Consider the following 17,862-nt stretch of genomic DNA (forward strand, 5'->3'; position numbering starts at 1 on the left):
CAAATTAATATTTCTTGACAAGTACTTTTTTAATTAAAAATGGAAAAATTAAAATTCATTATTACTCTTTGTTATATTAAAGATAAAAATGATAACGTACCATTAGATCTAATGAATATTTGGTTTGATTTCACATTAGTAGATGTTGTTGATCCTCTGGAAGATTCACAAAAACTAAAATATTACGAACGTATTTGCCAAATTATAGCTGAAGATATACTTCGAATTTTATGATTTAAAATATTTTTCTGAAAGTATTACCTAAATTATTGTGTGGAACAAAATTTACATAATTACCATCTCTTAAACAACGGTTCAAGGAAATTATGTCATCATGTAAAAACAATTTTATTGAATTTACTTGGATAAAATATATACATTTAATTACCAATAAGAATTTTTGCTATATATCAACAATGTAAATTTACAAGAAGACTTTTTTTATTATGAACTGCTAATTAGTCGAAAAATACAATTATATTGTGCAATTTTTTTTTTTGGTTTTTTGTAGATCTATGTTTTTTTATTTTATCAATCATTAAATATTTTTATCATAAAAGATGTTCATCTCTTATATGTTTAATAGTAACATTATTTTTTTCAAATGACAGCATACATAATTAACTAACTTAAATAATAGAAAATTATCTAATAAGGAAATTGGCAGATCAACTACTTTTTGATCAGTACTTTGAAAGTTTCTAATATTTTTAACCATAGTGAAAGAAAAAACAGGTCGAGAAATTTCTTCTGAAAAAAGTACCAGCACACGTGCCTTAAAGTTATTACTTTAAACTGTTAATAGCTTCCGAAATATTGGTCCAAAGGTTGTTATGGATTAGTCATTATCTTATTAAGATCTACATATCTATTTAAACTAATTTATGTTGTCATTTGAAATAATAATATTGACATCCTTATAAGGTATAAAAAATGATAAAATAAAAATTAATAATTGTGGCTAATATTATTTAAAATTACAAATATTAAATTTTAATATAAGAGAAGTACATATAATATATTTCATGTTGATAAATTGAGAAAAACAAGAGTAAAAATAGATTTAATCTGACAGTGATTAAAATCACTATCATAAGAAACGCTTCGATGCAAATCTGTAGATAGTGTTTAATTTTAAAAAATTGATGGATAATTGCAAAATTAACATCAACTTCTATTAAAATAAAATACAAAACCCATAATTTGAATACAAAAATAGCATATTTTTGAATACGGCAGCCATTTGCGTATAAAAGATAGGTCGTCGGGACAAATTTTTTTTTTTCATTTTGTAGTACATAAAATAAGCTTTAATTTTATATATGTTTGAAGGACGCAGTATTTCCGGAACATTTTCAAAAATTAAGTTGAAAAAGTTCATTTTTGTAAAAAAGTTACTATTTTAAATCCCCCCAGTGAACAGAATAAGTGTTAGATTTTCAAAAAAAATTATATCAAATGAAAGGGAAATATCTAAGGTTTCAATACAAGAAAATATTATTTTTATTTGTTAATTTTTGAAAAAGTTATGACAGTTTTAAGCACAAAAAACATTCCGATAAAAGGTAATATTTATCGCAAACATTACATTTTTTTTTAATTTTCGACAGCCATTTGCACATAGAAGATAGATCGTCGGGACAAATTTTTTTTTTTTATTTTATAGTACATATAATAAGCTTTAATTTTATATATGTTTAAAGGACGCAGTATTTCCGGAACACTTTCAAAAGTTAAGTTGAAAAAGTTCTATATTTTTTACAATATTTCAACATTTGAACGCGTCCTATATAAGGGGAAATTGTCCAATTTTAATAAAAAGTATGTCAAATGAAAGATGTACTTATAATGTATTTAGAAAACAAAAATTGTGCTGATATATACATTTTTCAAAAAGTTATAGCATTTTTAAGTTGAAAATTAAAAATCGAAAATCGAAAATTTTAACACAAAAATAGTGTTTTTTTAACTACGGCAGCCGTTTAAATGTAGAAAAAAAAGTGTCGGGACAAATTTTTTTTTTTCATTTTATAGTACATAAAATAAGCTTTAATTTGATATATGTTTAAAGGACGCAGTATTTCCGGAACATTTTCAAAAATTAAGTTGAAAAAGTTAATTTTTGTAAAAAAGTTGCTATTTTAAATCCCCCCTAATGAGCAGGTTAAGTGATAGATTTTCAAAAAAATGATATCAAATGAAAGGTAAATATCTAAGGTTTTAGTATAAAAAAAAATTATGTTGATTTGTTGATTTTTCAAAAAGTTATGGAAGTTTTAAGAAAAAAAAGTGAAAAAATTTCGAAAATTAGCGATTTTTAAATTTGTAATTTTTTTGGATATTTCCCCCATTTGCGGGGAACGAGGGAATTTTTTTCAATTTTTAAGGGTAATGTCTTCAACTAGATACGATTTGTGATCTTTTGACGTATTTTTGAAAGAAATCGGTCCAGTGAGAGCTGAGAAAAAGTGGCAACAGACATAAAAAAAAAAAAAACACATCATAGTAAAATTAATACCTTCTCCGCTTCGCATCGAAGCTAAAAATAGATTAATTATCAACAAGTATTAACATATATTTTTATAAATTAATTAAATACTTCATAATAAAAAAATCACCCTGCCTATATATAAATTAGATATTTTGTTGGATTTATACATAGGTATATTTGTTTGTTTTGAAAAAATTCTGGGGAGAAGGTCAGACGTCTTGGACCCCCTCTCATAGATACGACCTTGTGCGCTTATAATACACACACATAATTACACACCTTGATTATAAAAATATAATTAACTTATTCTTGACAAAATAAAATGTTTGCAGGGTCGCTGATGTCAAATTTTATATGACCTTTTTTTGATCATTACTTTTGATGTATCTTTTTCATAAAATTACAGATAGTTACTAGGATAATCACATATTTTTATATACCATCCATCTTGTATATGTATTAAACATATACATTTAAGTATCAGTCTCATTACTTGATTGTGTGATAGTGTAATTTTACTTTATTTGCAAGAGGCAAACTATATTTTAAACTAACGCAGTCGTTCATATTTTATTGATACAGTTATAATTTTCAAATAAAACACAGGTAACGTATTTCAAAGTGCAACAACATTGCATGCGCTATAGGTACACAAGTTCAGTGCAGTAAAAGAGATGATCACCGATTCGATTTAGATTAGAGTCGCATGCTAACGGCTGGTCTTACCTTCCACATTAGATGTTTCACATCAAAAAGATTTTAAAAAGTTTTTTGTCTCTAGACATATTTTCCAAGAAGCGATATGTCTCCCTTTCCCTTATTGGCACCTATGCATATTCTATAGATATATGAGTTCAGTTAGGGGAATAACTAAACAAAGAGGAAAAAGTCGCAAACAGCGGGGTCTGACCCGCTGTAATATAAGTTTCACATTAAAAGAATTGTTATTTTTGCTAATATTGTTTTTATAATTATAAAACAGGTTATTATTGTAGTGTATAAAATTATCGTATTTACTTGAATAATTAAAATTTTGGGTCAAATTATTAAAAAAAACTGTACTCGAAAGTACCGAATTAATGCTGATGTATCTAAAGAGAACTATTTTTGAAAAGTTATATTACTTCGCCCTCAATTTTAGCAATTAAATAATAATTATTAAATTATTTCATTGGAAATTACTTTACAGGCAAATTTAACATTTTCAAAAATAATAAGCTAATTATAAGATATGTATTATGTGTAATCATAAAAATTATACATGAATATACCACATATAAATGCAAATACAAATACATCAATGTATTAACTAATTTTGTATGCCCACCATTAAAATTATAAGGCGTGTTAAAAATTGGCCATTTATATTAGACAATAAAATAGTTTTCATAACTTTAATTTATCACTCTGTAAACATATAAAATGTATGAATAGTTGTGTGTTAATATAAACTTTTCTTATCTTTAAGCCAATAAACATTTAACACCACCACAGCCTAAGATTTAAACGCGTGTCAGTCTAAAAAATTAATTTTTTAATGAAAAAAATACTTTAAATTGTGTAAATTATTGAAACTGACATTAACTCCATAGGAAATGATCTAAAAATTCCCATACGTCAGTATGATATTTTTAGTATACACTTTAATTTTACACATAAGTAGTATAATTTTGATATAATATATGGAAAACTTGTACACAAATATACATAAAATGCCTTAATAACTTTCAGTACATGTTTATAAAAATTTTTATATTTTTTTAAAAAGTGAACTGAAATAAAAACATTCATAATTATTTAAAAAACATTAAATTACTTTTTAAGTGATTTTAAGACACTCAATTATCAATCGAGTCAAAAGGTGACAAAGACTTTATTCTATAATTTAAATTATTATGATACATGCTTATTAAAATATTTTGTATGTTCATAATAACAGTATAAAAAAAAAAAAAATACTTAAATTTATTGAATTATATTAAAAAATAATGACTCATATTAAATCACTTATCCATTATGATATGAAAAATTAAAAAAAGTCATCATCACTATTAATTTAAAATTAATTTTTTAAGACACAATTACTAGATAAACTTATGTAAGTGAACAAAAGTAGTTTTATATTGTTATAATTAGGAAGATTGGTACTTAGTACTATTTTTAACAAATAAAACTTAGTTTAACATTTCAAATCATGTTATATTGTATTGCGATGGTTATTTATATTCAGGTCTCATAAATTCATACACCCTATAGAGAATAAAGTTTATTTTTTCAAATGGCAACATACATAATTAACTAATTTAAAAAATAGAAAATTATCTAATAAGGAAATTGGCAGATCGATAACTACTTTTGGATTAGTACTTTGAAAGTTTCTAATATTTTTAACCATAGTGAAAGAAAAAACAGGTCGAGAAATTTCTTCTGATAAAAGTACCAGCACACGTGCCTTAAAGTTATTACTTTACACTGTTAATAGCTTCCGAAAACTGGTCCAAAGGTTGTTATGGACCAGTCATTATCTTATTAAGAACCTCATAACTATTAAAACTATTTTATGTTGTTATATGAAATAATAATATTGACATCCTTATAAGGTATAAAAATGATAAAATAAAAGTTAATCATTGTGGCTAATATTATTTGAAATTAAAAATATTAATTTCAAGTATTATAAAATCGCTTTTAAAACTTTATCCAAACTGAACATTTGGCTATATTAATACTATGTTTTTGTTTTTTGTTAATTTGAGTTTTTCAACTTTTTTAATGTCAAATTTTAAGTTAAAGTAAGGTTTTAAAAGTGATCTCATAATATTTTTGGGTTCTATAATTAGTTTTTTAATGTGTCCTAAATAAAATACTTATAAATGAACTAATTAAAAAAATTACCAAAATCCGGAATTACACAAAAGTAAAACAATTATTTTATGAACATTTTATTGAAGATATTAAAAATTACTTTGGCTACGAAATGCTATTTAATAAATTTTAGTCATAATAATACTGCAAAGCATAAAATTTATTTTATTAATACTAAATAAATAAATAATATTATAAAAGTACAATAAGACAAGTGCTCTCTTCTGATTATAATTAATAGGTGTTTTTCGTGATTCATAATGATAAAAAAAGTGATTCTATTAAAATGTATTTTAATATTATATTTTTTATTTTTTTTTTTGTAATGCAATTTAGTCAAACACAATGGATACATCAAATAAACACAGAAATTATGTACAAAGAACATAAATATTAAATAGCCTTACATTATAATGTTTATCGATTTATAATAAAAATAAGAATTATAATAAGAAATTAAAAAAAGAAACTTAGAATTAATATAGCACAATAAAATACATAAATATAAAATAAATTAATTAATAGTAGAAATATTGTAGAAAGAAGTAAAGTATAGTATTTAGAACTCTAACGTTTTTGAAAAGAAAAAGAAAAACATAATGTCATAGACAAAAATATAAACTATACACGATTTTATACTTAAAAGTTAATAAAATAGGTACTTAAAGTATACAAGTATGCCAATACAAATTAACCTATTTTAAAAAATAACGGGTTGACAATAAAATTTTTTTAAAAAAATGAACAATAGAAATACGCATAGAATAATATAAATTGTATAAATTTGGAAATTTAATGGTTAGTTTAGTTTCAGAAATAATTTTTGACAAAAGATAGTTTTAATCAGTTATGTATTGACTATACATACTAAAATGATTCAGATAAATGACTACTTACAAATATTATACACTATAGGAACATTTTAAACTTATATAAAAATATAAGGGTTAGTAAAATATAACTACTAAATAAATATAAGTATAAATAAATAAAATATATTAATATTAATGGGTTATTCATTTGTAGAAATGTTTTTATTTGCTGATGTTTTTACTCCCTCCACCACAACAATACAATATTGACTACAAGTAGGTAAAAAATATAAATTCTAAAATTAGGTTAAAATTATTCAACAATCTAGGAGCTTGTACGTTACTAAAATGACTTTCTGCATAAGTGTCCATTTCAATCTAATCAAGTGGGTGAATTAATTTTACACAAAAAGTCACAAATAAGGGTACACAAGCGCCGAGATGCATGTGCTACAAACACAAAAAGCACTAGCCTGGGATTTCAGTAGATGGTATTTTTGGAATTACTCCTTGAACAATGATTTGATCTCGAAATTCCCGTCCATCCTTAGAAATTCGCATTTCGGGGATCTCGTAGTCTCTTGTGTCTAGTTTGTGGTGGTTATTGTGCCTTATTTTGTGTTCGCTGCGTTGCTGTTGATGTTCTTCGGTTTTCGGTGATGCTGCCATACCAGCTAAGTTTTGTTCAAAAGCGAATTTTGCATACTGGTATTGCATAGCATTGTGAGCTTCTGAATCTGGTACTTCGATAACTGCTACATCGATTATTGGATATCTTTGAATATTAAAACTTAATGTTTGTACTGAACTTATCGTTGACATATTCGGGTTTGTTTCGGTGTTGGACAAACCATAATCTTGTACGGCCTCCATTAAAAATCCAGGGATGGGTTTTAATTTAGCTAGAAATAGAAATGTTTGTTTAGTTAAAAAAAAAATTTATACAATATTTTTGTGAAGTCGAAAATCAATAAATTAATAAAAAATTAGTCTAAAGTATATTTTAAAATAATCGAACAAATAATTGAACAATAAAAACTTTTTAATCGATATCTAACATAAACACCAAAACGCATGTAAAATGAATTCAATATAACGTTAAACTTTTAACTGTATAATTCTGCATCAGAGAAATTAATAATTTTTATTACGTCAGATTATAATTTTTATTCCATTGTTATTTATTTTATGTATATCTGTATATATGTGCACTGAATATATCCTTTACAATTGTGTTTGGTTTAATTGAGTATTGTATTCACATTGATACATATAAATATGTTGTCACAGTATTGTTTTATATTTTAATGACTTAGATAATAGCAAAAATATTTACTCATTTGCACGTCTCCGGAGCAATTTATTGATCTGAAAAATCTGTGTACAGGAAGTACATTTCCTTCTTCGTCTTCAACTTCGATGCTTAAACCAAAGTTATGAAATGGTTCTCGACGCCAAAGCCTTACTGCACTTCGAATATTCCATTCTGTCCACTTTTCACCGTAGTAAGACATCATTCGACTATCTAACAATTTTCTCTTAACTGGAACAAAATATAAATAACAATGATTGTTTGTTTAAAAAATATATGAAAGCTAAAATAATATACTTTTCTTTTTTCTCAGTGATTTGGTGTAAGCGTAAACTGATACTCGGATTTGCTTTTCTTCCATTATTAAGGATGCAATTGCGGAATCTGATATATTAGTGGTTGATTTTTTTGTATTATCTTCCAAAAATATTGGAGCACAAATAGTTTGATCATCAGTCTAATCAATAAATAAATTGTATTATACAACGATTGTTTTATTGTATTACATAACCAAATTTAACGAAATTTGTAATTTGATAATTACCATACCTCGTTGTTCACTTGTGAATTACACGGAAGAAGTTGTTTATATAAACGTAATTTTGCTGTGTTTACATTGACTGTAATGCCATTAGAAGCTTTCGGCAAAGAAATGTTGAACATCAAGTTCATAGATTCTTTTGAGTTCCACACTTCTGAATTGGTGTTTTTGGGCAGTTCACCTATTCAACATACAAATATTAGAATTTCATTATTTCTACTTATGTCTAATATTACTTACATGTGGGATAAAAACTTTGTATTTTTTCTGTAAACATATCTGCTGGATAAGCTGGAAAACTTTTAACATTTTCATATAAAACACGAATAGCGTCTCTTTGCTGCGAAGAAGGAGATGGAATGGACTGCGTTCGTGATTTCATCGTTGAGCTGATTGGAGGTCGACCGGACAATCCTATAAAGTTGATTATTTGACTTTGGATAGACTTGAGCCTGAGTTCTTTGTTCCTATGATAAAAGGTTGATAATTATTTGTTGATAAATCAGAGAATATAAGTAAATTCATTTAATACAAGTTAATCGGCACNAGTAAATTCATTTAATACAAGTTAATCGTAAGAAAAATCAAACTCAGTTACACAGCAAAATAATATTATAGCTATTATGTTAATGAGTGATAGTATACGAGTAAAAATAAGAGTAGTAGACATGGCGTCAACAAAACATATTTTGGTTAGTGGTTCACACGGCGTCAGAAAATCACACGCTGCACACATTTACACTTACGGCTCCGATGATTCAACAGACTTATCCGTAGATTCTGCAAACTCAGTGCTGTGAATAAAATACAAAGTTTTTTGGAATTTAGTGTAAATATTTTAATTAATATAGTGGTCAGTGCGAAAAAAAAGTAACGTAGCTGTCTAGAGGCCGGTGGCCAGTATGCAACCCCTTCAAACGTACATCTAATGATAATAAAACATATTGCCAAAAATGTTGCACCAAGAGGCAATAAATTATACATTGTGAGATAACATTGCTCGTTGTCTTTACATTAAGCTTGATCTGGTCCACCCAAGGCCGAAAATTAAGTGCAGACAAAATATCCATTAAACAGGACCTCGCAATAACCAACGATGTGGATAGGGCAAGCCAGGTTTATTATAAACGCATCTCTGCTTTTGCTGGCGTGCACTTTGGGTGTTTGATTTTTTTTTTTTTTGGTCGCGTATTTATTGACCAGGTCCAAACGAAACCGAAAACGAAAAATAAAAACTGAAACCGACAAAACCTGTAATCGTTTAAAAAACCTCCAGGCAGACGCATTAAAATCCGTCTGGAAATGCAGTCGACAAGTGCATTTCCCCCTAAATTTTGATTTAAAATCAAATAAAAAATTGTGGTCCAGACGAATAAATTAAGAGCTTGAGTTAAACAGCAACAAAAAAAAAAAAAAATTAAAGATACAAAAACTGAACCACGATGTTGTTGATGTTATTACATTTTGTGTTTATAAGTGCACCCAGGGTAAAAAAAATTACCTAAGAAGTATTTATGTGTTAAGTAACTTGGAACGTTGGTTTATGGTATGAATATCAAAGTGGTCAAATTTTTTACAACCAAAAGTACTTGTAAAATTTTCGCCTTTAATTCTCTAGACTGTTTAATGGTTATTTATACAAACTCAAGGTTTATTTGGACAAAGCCAGTTTTGATTAGTAAAAAAAAGATTATTTACTAATAAAAAAATTAATTAAATGGCTTTTTCGGCAATCTGTTAAAATTTTATAATATTCAACACAAGTAAATCAATTTTTAATGATGCAGATTTCACAACATTTTTTACACCATTATTCCTGTATAATTTGCTTGATGGTATTTAAAAAAAAAAGTCTTGGATGGTGATCATATGTCAAAGCCCGTCACATCGAATTATTTTAAGTGCTGACTTGTTCATTTTTTCAGAATTTTCTTTTTTTAATTAAAATACTCGTAGAGAATGATTACCGCATATTTTTTTTTATTAAAAAAACACACCCGAGTCACCTATTCTTTTGAATGAAAGTTATAAATCTTAATGAATGAAATGTGACGATAATGTATATTATTATATTACTATAACTAGTTGTCAATGTAAAAAAAAAAAAGATAATTTGACTGTTTGTCTCTATATAAACACGACCAGCGCATAAAAAAATTATGTGTATGTGTGTATTTTTTATAGTCTCTTCTGGAAGACCAGACAACCGGAATTTAACTACGAATATATTAACGTCGGTTTTATTGTTGTAAAAACATCCCCGAATAAGTGCCACAGTGTCTTAGACAACATCAATTACCGTTGATGTAGGTTAGTTTTTAACATATATCTGTTTTATGAAGTAACCGTAATTATTAAATATAAATGATCATATTATTAAGCAGTATTGATTTTGACTAGAAAAAGTTTGCAGTTATTAAATTAAGCCATTCAGATGTATTGGATCAAAGATTTTTTATGTATACATTAAAATATATATATTGATCATATTATACGACAATATAAGGGGAAAAAAAATAATATTGTTTATGTATTTAAAATCAATAAGTTAAATTTAAAAACTAAAATTTAAAAAGTAACTTCATTGAGATTTTAGGTCATTAAATATAACATGGTTTCATAGTCTTGTATTTAGAGCATCTTCTGATTCATATACGTCATTAGACATTTATTTCTGTTTATCGGCCAAAACCCAAGTGTTTGCTTAATCCATTAGCGTTGCATTTTTTTCACACGTTATGTATAAATTATTTTTATTTGTTTGAGTTTAATTGGCTCTATTAAAAGTTCTATTCAAAATAAATTATTTTACAAAACAGATGGATAGCTTCAGCCTAGTCAATTGCTTCTAAAAATATCTTTCGAATTTTATTTGTTTTATTTTGTTAAGTGTTTTATGATCATTGGTATTTTTTTTTATCACAATCTCGCAAGCTAATGCATCCTATTAACTTCAAAAGACTAGCAAATTTTTGTTGGAAACTCACCAAATGGAGCTCATTTCTCAAACTAAACAAATCCTCCTCTTACACTGTGAACTGATGCTTAATTATACCCTTATAATAATATAATAATTATGTTTTTACCTTTCTCTGTGCATCTGAGGCGTCTCAGTTTCGATTATTTGATCGGAAGACGAATGAGGTTGTTCTGCTTGCGTTCCATTAACCATAGAAAAGTTGTACTCGTGCCGGTCGCTGGAGCTACCGGCAGGTGCATCTCCCAACATGGAGTCGTGGTCGGCAGATTGAGAAGGCATATTGGTAACGATTGCGATCAGTGCGGATTCCAAGGCATCAAGTTCTGGTTCCGGCAGTTGAGACAGGTGCCGAATCAACGTCTGACCAAACGACGAGTTGGGATCGGTCAGCCAATGTACGGGCACTGTGGGCATGACAATTTGTCCCGTTGCAGGTACAGGAGGAATTTCATCGGGAGGTTCGTTCAAATCCATAGGACGGGATTGACACGATGCAATCAACAGCCCTAAAATAAGAGGTACGAGTAGTAGCCGGTAACGTCGCAACGACAACATGACAACAGAAGAACAAAAATATCGGATAAAAAATATCGTCTACTATGAATAGTAATATTTTTCTAGAGAAAAAATTTAAATGTCCTTTGGCGATAAAAAATAACAAACGCTATTTTATAAAAACATGAAAAAAATATGAAAATTTCACGACAGACGTCTATGAACGTTGAGTGCGTTTTGGGCGATTGCACGCGTAGTTCTGGCGCGATACGGAGCTCAATGAAGAAGAAGACGCCACGACGATAGTGTGGCTGGGTCGTACCTCGTGGGCGCGGGCATTGGCGTGCGTGTGTAAAAAAGACTATACGGTGGTGCAAGTGTGCGTCGTCTATATGGTGTGTATGTGTGAGTAAATATATAGCTCAAGTAAACATAAACGACGGCGACACACCGCGGTGTCGTATGTACCCGCCACTGCCACCACCACCCTTAATCTTCTGTTCTTAACTATTTTTTAATACCGCCAATGTCCAATGAATACCTCCGTCCCACGTGGGACATCCAAAACGTTCCCTCCTCCCCACATCATCCTGACAATCGGGAGGCGGGACGACGTCTTGCCGACCGAGTAAGCGTCAGATTTCGACGGGCAGTACTTAACCTTATCCTCTAGTTATTTTAGTGTTTGCGAAATCCGCAATTTATTACTATGAAATTTAACATCATTAATTTTTTCTTCTCCGTTTTCATCATATTATTAATTAGTCATGAATTTCCGCAAACATATTACGTTATGGTTTGCTCTAATATAATATGTGATGAGATGGAAAAAATACTACTATAAAAAAAAAAATTGAAATTAGGAAACTATATTTTAATAATAACATGTAGGCTTGAGTGTAATGAAATTCAAACTTGTTCAATTTGTTCTCTCTCTCTCTGTGATAGAAATCTTCATTAATATATTTTTACTAGTGATCAAATTTTCATTAAATACATATTTCCATAATGATAACTTTGTACTGACAAAGGTTAAAAATTTTTTTTGAAATCTATTTTCATAATTTTTCATTGAACGTCATTAGTAAATTTCTCTCGAGTAGGGGCGTATTTAAAACTCATTTTAATGTTATGGCGATTTAATTTTCTTACTTTGATAGGCAAGTTAGAGAAAGCTTTTTTACTAAAAAACAAAGTGATGACCAAAGATGAAAATGTCTTAAGAACCATATTTCGTAACATCGGCTTTAAAAAATAGCACTGGTCGAGGGGGAGCGATTACTCATATTGCTCATCCCTATACTCAAATAGTTGATAAATTTTGGATGCTTAAGTACTTCGTTGCTTACTTCTCGCTAGTTCTATCAGTGTAGTTTTGACAAGTTACACTTGAGAAAATAAAAAAAAGTGATCGATTTTGAAATTAAAAATATTAATTTACCTGTCTTTGCTTAAAAAATATTATATTTATTCGAGAAAGGGGTATGTTGACATTTTTTCTTTAAATCCATAGAAAAAAAGCATTATAAAAATATTTCTATTCTAGTATATATAAATACAATTAATTCTTCAGCTTCTGATGATAAATAATAAAATGAAAATTGTAATATATCAATATTTTAGACTTCAAAAGTCTCTTTGTAAGTTCACTAATTTTAGTGAATGTGTAAAAAAGTAATTCTATTTATAATTAAAGTGTTAATAAAAAATAACTAATGGCTAATAAGATAATTACATTACTGATGCTAACATAATTATAAAATTGTAGACATGTATGACATTAACATAATGAGCTAAGATATTGTTATATAACAAACTTCCTTACACCTTAAAAAACTCTTTTACATTATATTTCAATATTGGAATAATAAAGCTACGGAATTAGTGTTAAAAAGTTTAATAATATTTACAATTTTTTCTAATAGTTTTGAGTTAATGACTTAGTTAAAAAAATTTCTTTTACTTTTTAGATATTAATCCAGGTTCGAACATCAAGAAATAATATACTCAACAATGCTTCAATAAAAGTATTAAAAACTGTTATAGTCGATTAGAATATTTTTAAATAAAAATTGTAAACATTTTTAATTTAAAATAATAAAAATATAAAAATGAACAAGGTTGTTAAACGAGAAACTAAATACGGTTATATTTTAATTTTATATAATTTTTCTCGTCTATTTAATGCAACTAAAGATTTGTCATTAAAAAATAAAGCTATTGGTAATTAAAAATTTTAAATTCTAAGGTAATTGCACTTAGTAAAACAAAGTATATGTAAAACGTTAAATTATATTATAACCGGCAAAATAATGTCTTGCTCTTAATTATAAATCTCTTTAATCAGCATTTAGTAAGCAGATGATTGTTTTTCCTTATTATAAAATATAATTATAATTTTAAAAAGCCCCAATGTAGAAAAAATAATTAAAATGTTAACAAGCTTATAATTTTTAAAATATATTTGAACTTGTTTAAAAAAAAAATACGGCTGATAAAACATATACAAAGTTAAGCTCTTATATGCCTATGTGATTTTTAAGAACTTTTGTTATCAATAAAATTTTAAATCAGTAGTAAGAAAAGTTACTAACACAATTAAAATACTCTCTTATATTTATTTTATAATTAATCGTAAATGTTTTATTGTTAAAAAATGTTTGTTCCATTGGCTTGTTGCCATACTTTATGTATGATTTGTATTATGTTACATACGACATTCTAAATTTGAGAAATGAGTTTTTATGCTCTGTAATGTTGACGTACTATATTATTTAAACATAATTAGTCTATTTTAGTAATTATCTGATACTTACTTATGACAGTGGTGTTGTAGTTGTTACTAAAGTTTTTCCATTAATACACTTAAAAATAGGCGCCAAGAGTTTTAATGAGCTCTATAGTTCCATATAGCAATTAAATATATAGTGTGATTTATTAAGTATACTACCCTCCAAATTTTTTTTTATAAATAATGATTCTTTCATAAAAATGTATAGGTTTATATTTTATTTATTTTTACATACTAAGCATTGTAAATAGCAAGTTTATTGCAAGAAAAAATTATTCTTTATTTTAGGGTAGTTTTTATGAGTAACTTTCAATTGTTAAAAGGGAAAGTTATTTTACTATAATATAAATAATGGTCTAAATAAAATTATGATTGGACGCTAAATAGTGTTGTATTATTATTTTTGGATTTGTTATAATTTTTAGTTTTGGGCGAGCAAGGTAGTCATATAGAAGATTTTTATTTGTACGTAATGGTAAAAATAGAACGTTACTAAACACTATACCACTCTTTAACCATTTTTAAATCTTCAAAATGGTAACATCTCAAAATGTAATTATACAAAACTGATAAACCGACCAGTTAAAATATAGTTTGGTCATTTTCTATTCAATAGTAAAAAAATAATAATAGTTATCATTTAATTTTCGAAAGATACCCCTAAAATGGACCCTAAAAACCAATTTATAATTAAATTTAACTTAATATTTACAATGGTATTAAAAATTAAATAAATTTTAATTTAAAAATGTTATGAAATATTTATTATTTAACAACAAATGAGAGGTAATAATAATAGTAATAATATTATAGAGTTTTTTTTATCAATTAGATTGTTGTGCTCTTTTTTTTTTTTAATAATTTTGTTGAGAATGCATTAATTAATTCTCAAAATAAATCATATTAACCAAAAAGGAAAGTTCATAATTATTCAATTAGATTGTTGTGCTCTTTTTTTTTTAGTAGTGTGCATTAAATGAGTTAGTTTATTAACATGATAAAATAACTTCAATTGAATGTAAACAAAATAAAAACTAATTTAAAATTTTTTCGTTTATCATTGTCAGTTAAGGGCGCAGAAAATTACTGAAGACACTAATTTTTATAAATATATAAGATCATCATTTAAATAAATTTATTTTATAAAAAAAAATGTTTCAATGAAACCATTAAATTATAATTAAATGTATTTAACTATTTTATTTTATAAAATTTTATTAAAAATAAGGAATAAAAGTTACAAGTTAACCTTTTGGAAGGTTATAATTATCTCCTAAAATAATATAAAATTTATAAAAATTTTAAATTAAGATAATTTTTTTATTGCGTTATTAAAAATAAAACATATTAAGTTAAAAAAAAAAAAAAAGATATTTTGTATCAGTATTGAAATTCTCAAACTGTTAAATTCAATATTAAGTTTTTTATTCGAGACCACAACAGCATGGTGTTTTAGGTTTAACTGACAACGCTTATAACTTTAGTTCAATTTTCATTTCATTGGTCTTAATTTTTTTTTCAATAGTTATTTTAATCTTAAACTACGTTTAAAGAATATTTCTTATTATAAATTACTAATAAGAAAAACATTTTTAAAATATATTTTTTAGTGACAAATAATAAAAAAATATTATTTGAATTTAGTCTAAGAAAGCAATTATTATTAAAAAAAAGAATTTTAATGAAACTCTGACTGGATAAAAAGTGTTGTTAGTTAGATCTGGGACAACTGTATAACAATAAAATTAGTTTGGAGATATATAAGTTATTTCATGGTCGTTGGTAAAAGAAATTGTTGAAAATATTTTATTTAGATGATTAAAAAATTTTACTGTCTTTTGCAAAATCATACACGTTTTTTATACCTNTAAAAGATTCATTCAAGTGACAAGTATTTTATGTATTTTTCGCGTACATTGCCTATATTAATTTGAAATTTGTTTATTTTATACTATTAAAAATGAGTAGTAGGAGGCGATTTGTAATTCTAATTGCTGTTAATTTGTTAAAAATATTCTAGAACATGGTATAAATTTTTATTGATGATTGGTGTTTGACACCAAGTCAAATACTAATTTATGAATACTCGTATTAATTAATCATATTATGTTTCAAAAATTATTTTTATTTACCATTTTGTTTGAGAAATTTTAGAAGAAATTAGATCAAAATTAGCAGAAACATGTTATTGTTTCCAATACATACACCAGACATCAAGTAAGTAACCTGTTGGATTTCAAAAAAAGGGATGAAAACCATTGACCAATATTTCTCCGAAATCTGTGGTATTATTAATTATGTTCTTATTATTTGCTAGTCGTTTTGATTTGGGTTGTACCTGATTTCCAAGAATTACACATTGAGGGAGAAGTAGTTTCGAATGAATCGCGAACAGTTGACAACTGCAACGTTTGCAGCAGACGTTCATTGAATAGTAGCTGTTGCTGATGCTGGTGAAAAATACAATTGATAAACGGTGGTTTTTCAACCGTGTGTGTTTAATTTTTAGACTGCATTTTTAAGGGTGTCGCGCCGGCGTTATTGTTGTTGTTGTTGTTGATATCGGTAGGTCATCACCGCCCCCGCTGTTAATATTTGGTAGACTTGCCGGTATTGTGCCATACCTTCTAATGCACATGAGCCATGCAATTGTAGTGAAAAATATTGTGATGAATGCTGTCGCGTGTGCGCCGAGGTAAATAAAAAATGAGTAACATCGAAAAAGATCAAGCAAGAGATGGGAAAAGGGCGAAAAATAACACGACAATCGCGTCTAGACAACGTTTGATATGCGGACGACAATTGATCTCCTCCTTTCATTTTTCCCCAGTCATCATCTCATATTCCATCGTCTCGAAGGATGGACAGACGTCCTTGGCGGGTGTCCGGTGGTCTATCACACGGGTACAGAATTGTGATACATATGTCCACCCACCACTAGCATATTCTAACAATAATAACATTACAAATGGTTTTTTTTTTAGAGGTTATTAAAATAAAAATTATAATGAAGAACAAAGTTCATTCGCACATCAAAAAGTGATACCGTATATTCCAATTCTACGTAGAATTAGTACAATGTCGAACAGAGTTGTTTTGATTTCCCATAAAATCGACTTGTTATCTATGATTTATTTATTTTTTCATTTTGTCTGGATTTGTATTTTCATGAAAGATATTGTTATTGTTATGGAAAATTCCTTGTAAATACTATAACATCGAACTTCAGGATCTCTTGATAGTTACTCGTTTTTACTATTCAATCCACTATTATATGTTAAGGATAATTTATTACAGAAGTAGTAATCTCTACCATTAGTATCAAAATATAAAACAAAAAGTTTTCTAGAGGATTTTTATGCAGAATTGAATTTGTCTTTGTACCTATGGCTACATAAATTTAAATACGAATAAATAAATTTATAATAATAAAATATAAAATAAACCGCTAAGATCTTTGAATTTTAGTGCAGATAAATATATTTTATTAAATAAATAACATTCTAGAAGATTTATAAACTTAACAATGGAAAAAATTGGCAAATTAACCAACGAGTTTTAATTGAGTTATAATG

General features: G+C 26.9%; 2 protein-coding genes across 8 annotated transcripts in view; both read right to left on the reverse strand.

The window, feature by feature from the left end:
• LOC126901855 (sodium/nucleoside cotransporter 2-like) overlaps positions 1–234 on the reverse strand; it is a 38,336-nt gene extending 38,102 nt beyond the window's left edge. Inside the window, exon 1 of one of the 2 annotated variants that reach the window (XM_050678714.1) lies at positions 101–234. The gene's annotated coding sequence lies outside the window, so the exon portion shown is untranslated. The remainder of the gene's footprint in view (positions 1–100) is intronic. The other variant, XM_050678716.1, reaches the window with a different exon arrangement.
• The window catches only part of LOC126901853 (uncharacterized), a 19,012-nt gene extending 7,114 nt beyond the window's left edge, over positions 1–11,898 (reverse strand). Inside the window, exons 1-7 of one of the 6 annotated variants that reach the window (XM_050678703.1) lie at positions 11,108–11,894; positions 8,768–8,815; positions 8,262–8,488; positions 8,030–8,202; positions 7,778–7,937; positions 7,505–7,711; positions 5,751–7,070 (exon numbers count right to left, since the gene is read on the reverse strand). In XM_050678703.1, coding sequence (XP_050534660.1) covers positions 6,637–7,070; positions 7,505–7,711; positions 7,778–7,937; positions 8,030–8,202; positions 8,262–8,488; positions 8,768–8,815; positions 11,108–11,556 — 1,698 coding nt within the window. In that variant the 5' untranslated portion in view covers positions 11,557–11,894 and the 3' untranslated portion in view covers positions 5,751–6,636. Of the gene's footprint in view, positions 1–5,750; positions 7,071–7,504; positions 7,712–7,777; positions 7,938–8,029; positions 8,203–8,261; positions 8,489–8,767; positions 8,816–11,107 lie in introns of those variants that run through there. The other 5 variants (XM_050678704.1, XM_050678709.1, XM_050678708.1 and 2 more) reach the window with 5 other exon arrangements.
• Between the last annotated feature and the right edge of the window lie 5,964 nt (positions 11,899–17,862).

Source organism: Daktulosphaira vitifoliae, unplaced genomic scaffold (assembly GCF_025091365.1).
Source record: "Daktulosphaira vitifoliae isolate Bord-2020 unplaced genomic scaffold, ASM2509136v1 Scaffold_3, whole genome shotgun sequence".
Classification (NCBI taxonomy): domain Eukaryota; kingdom Metazoa; phylum Arthropoda; class Insecta; order Hemiptera; family Phylloxeridae; genus Daktulosphaira; species Daktulosphaira vitifoliae.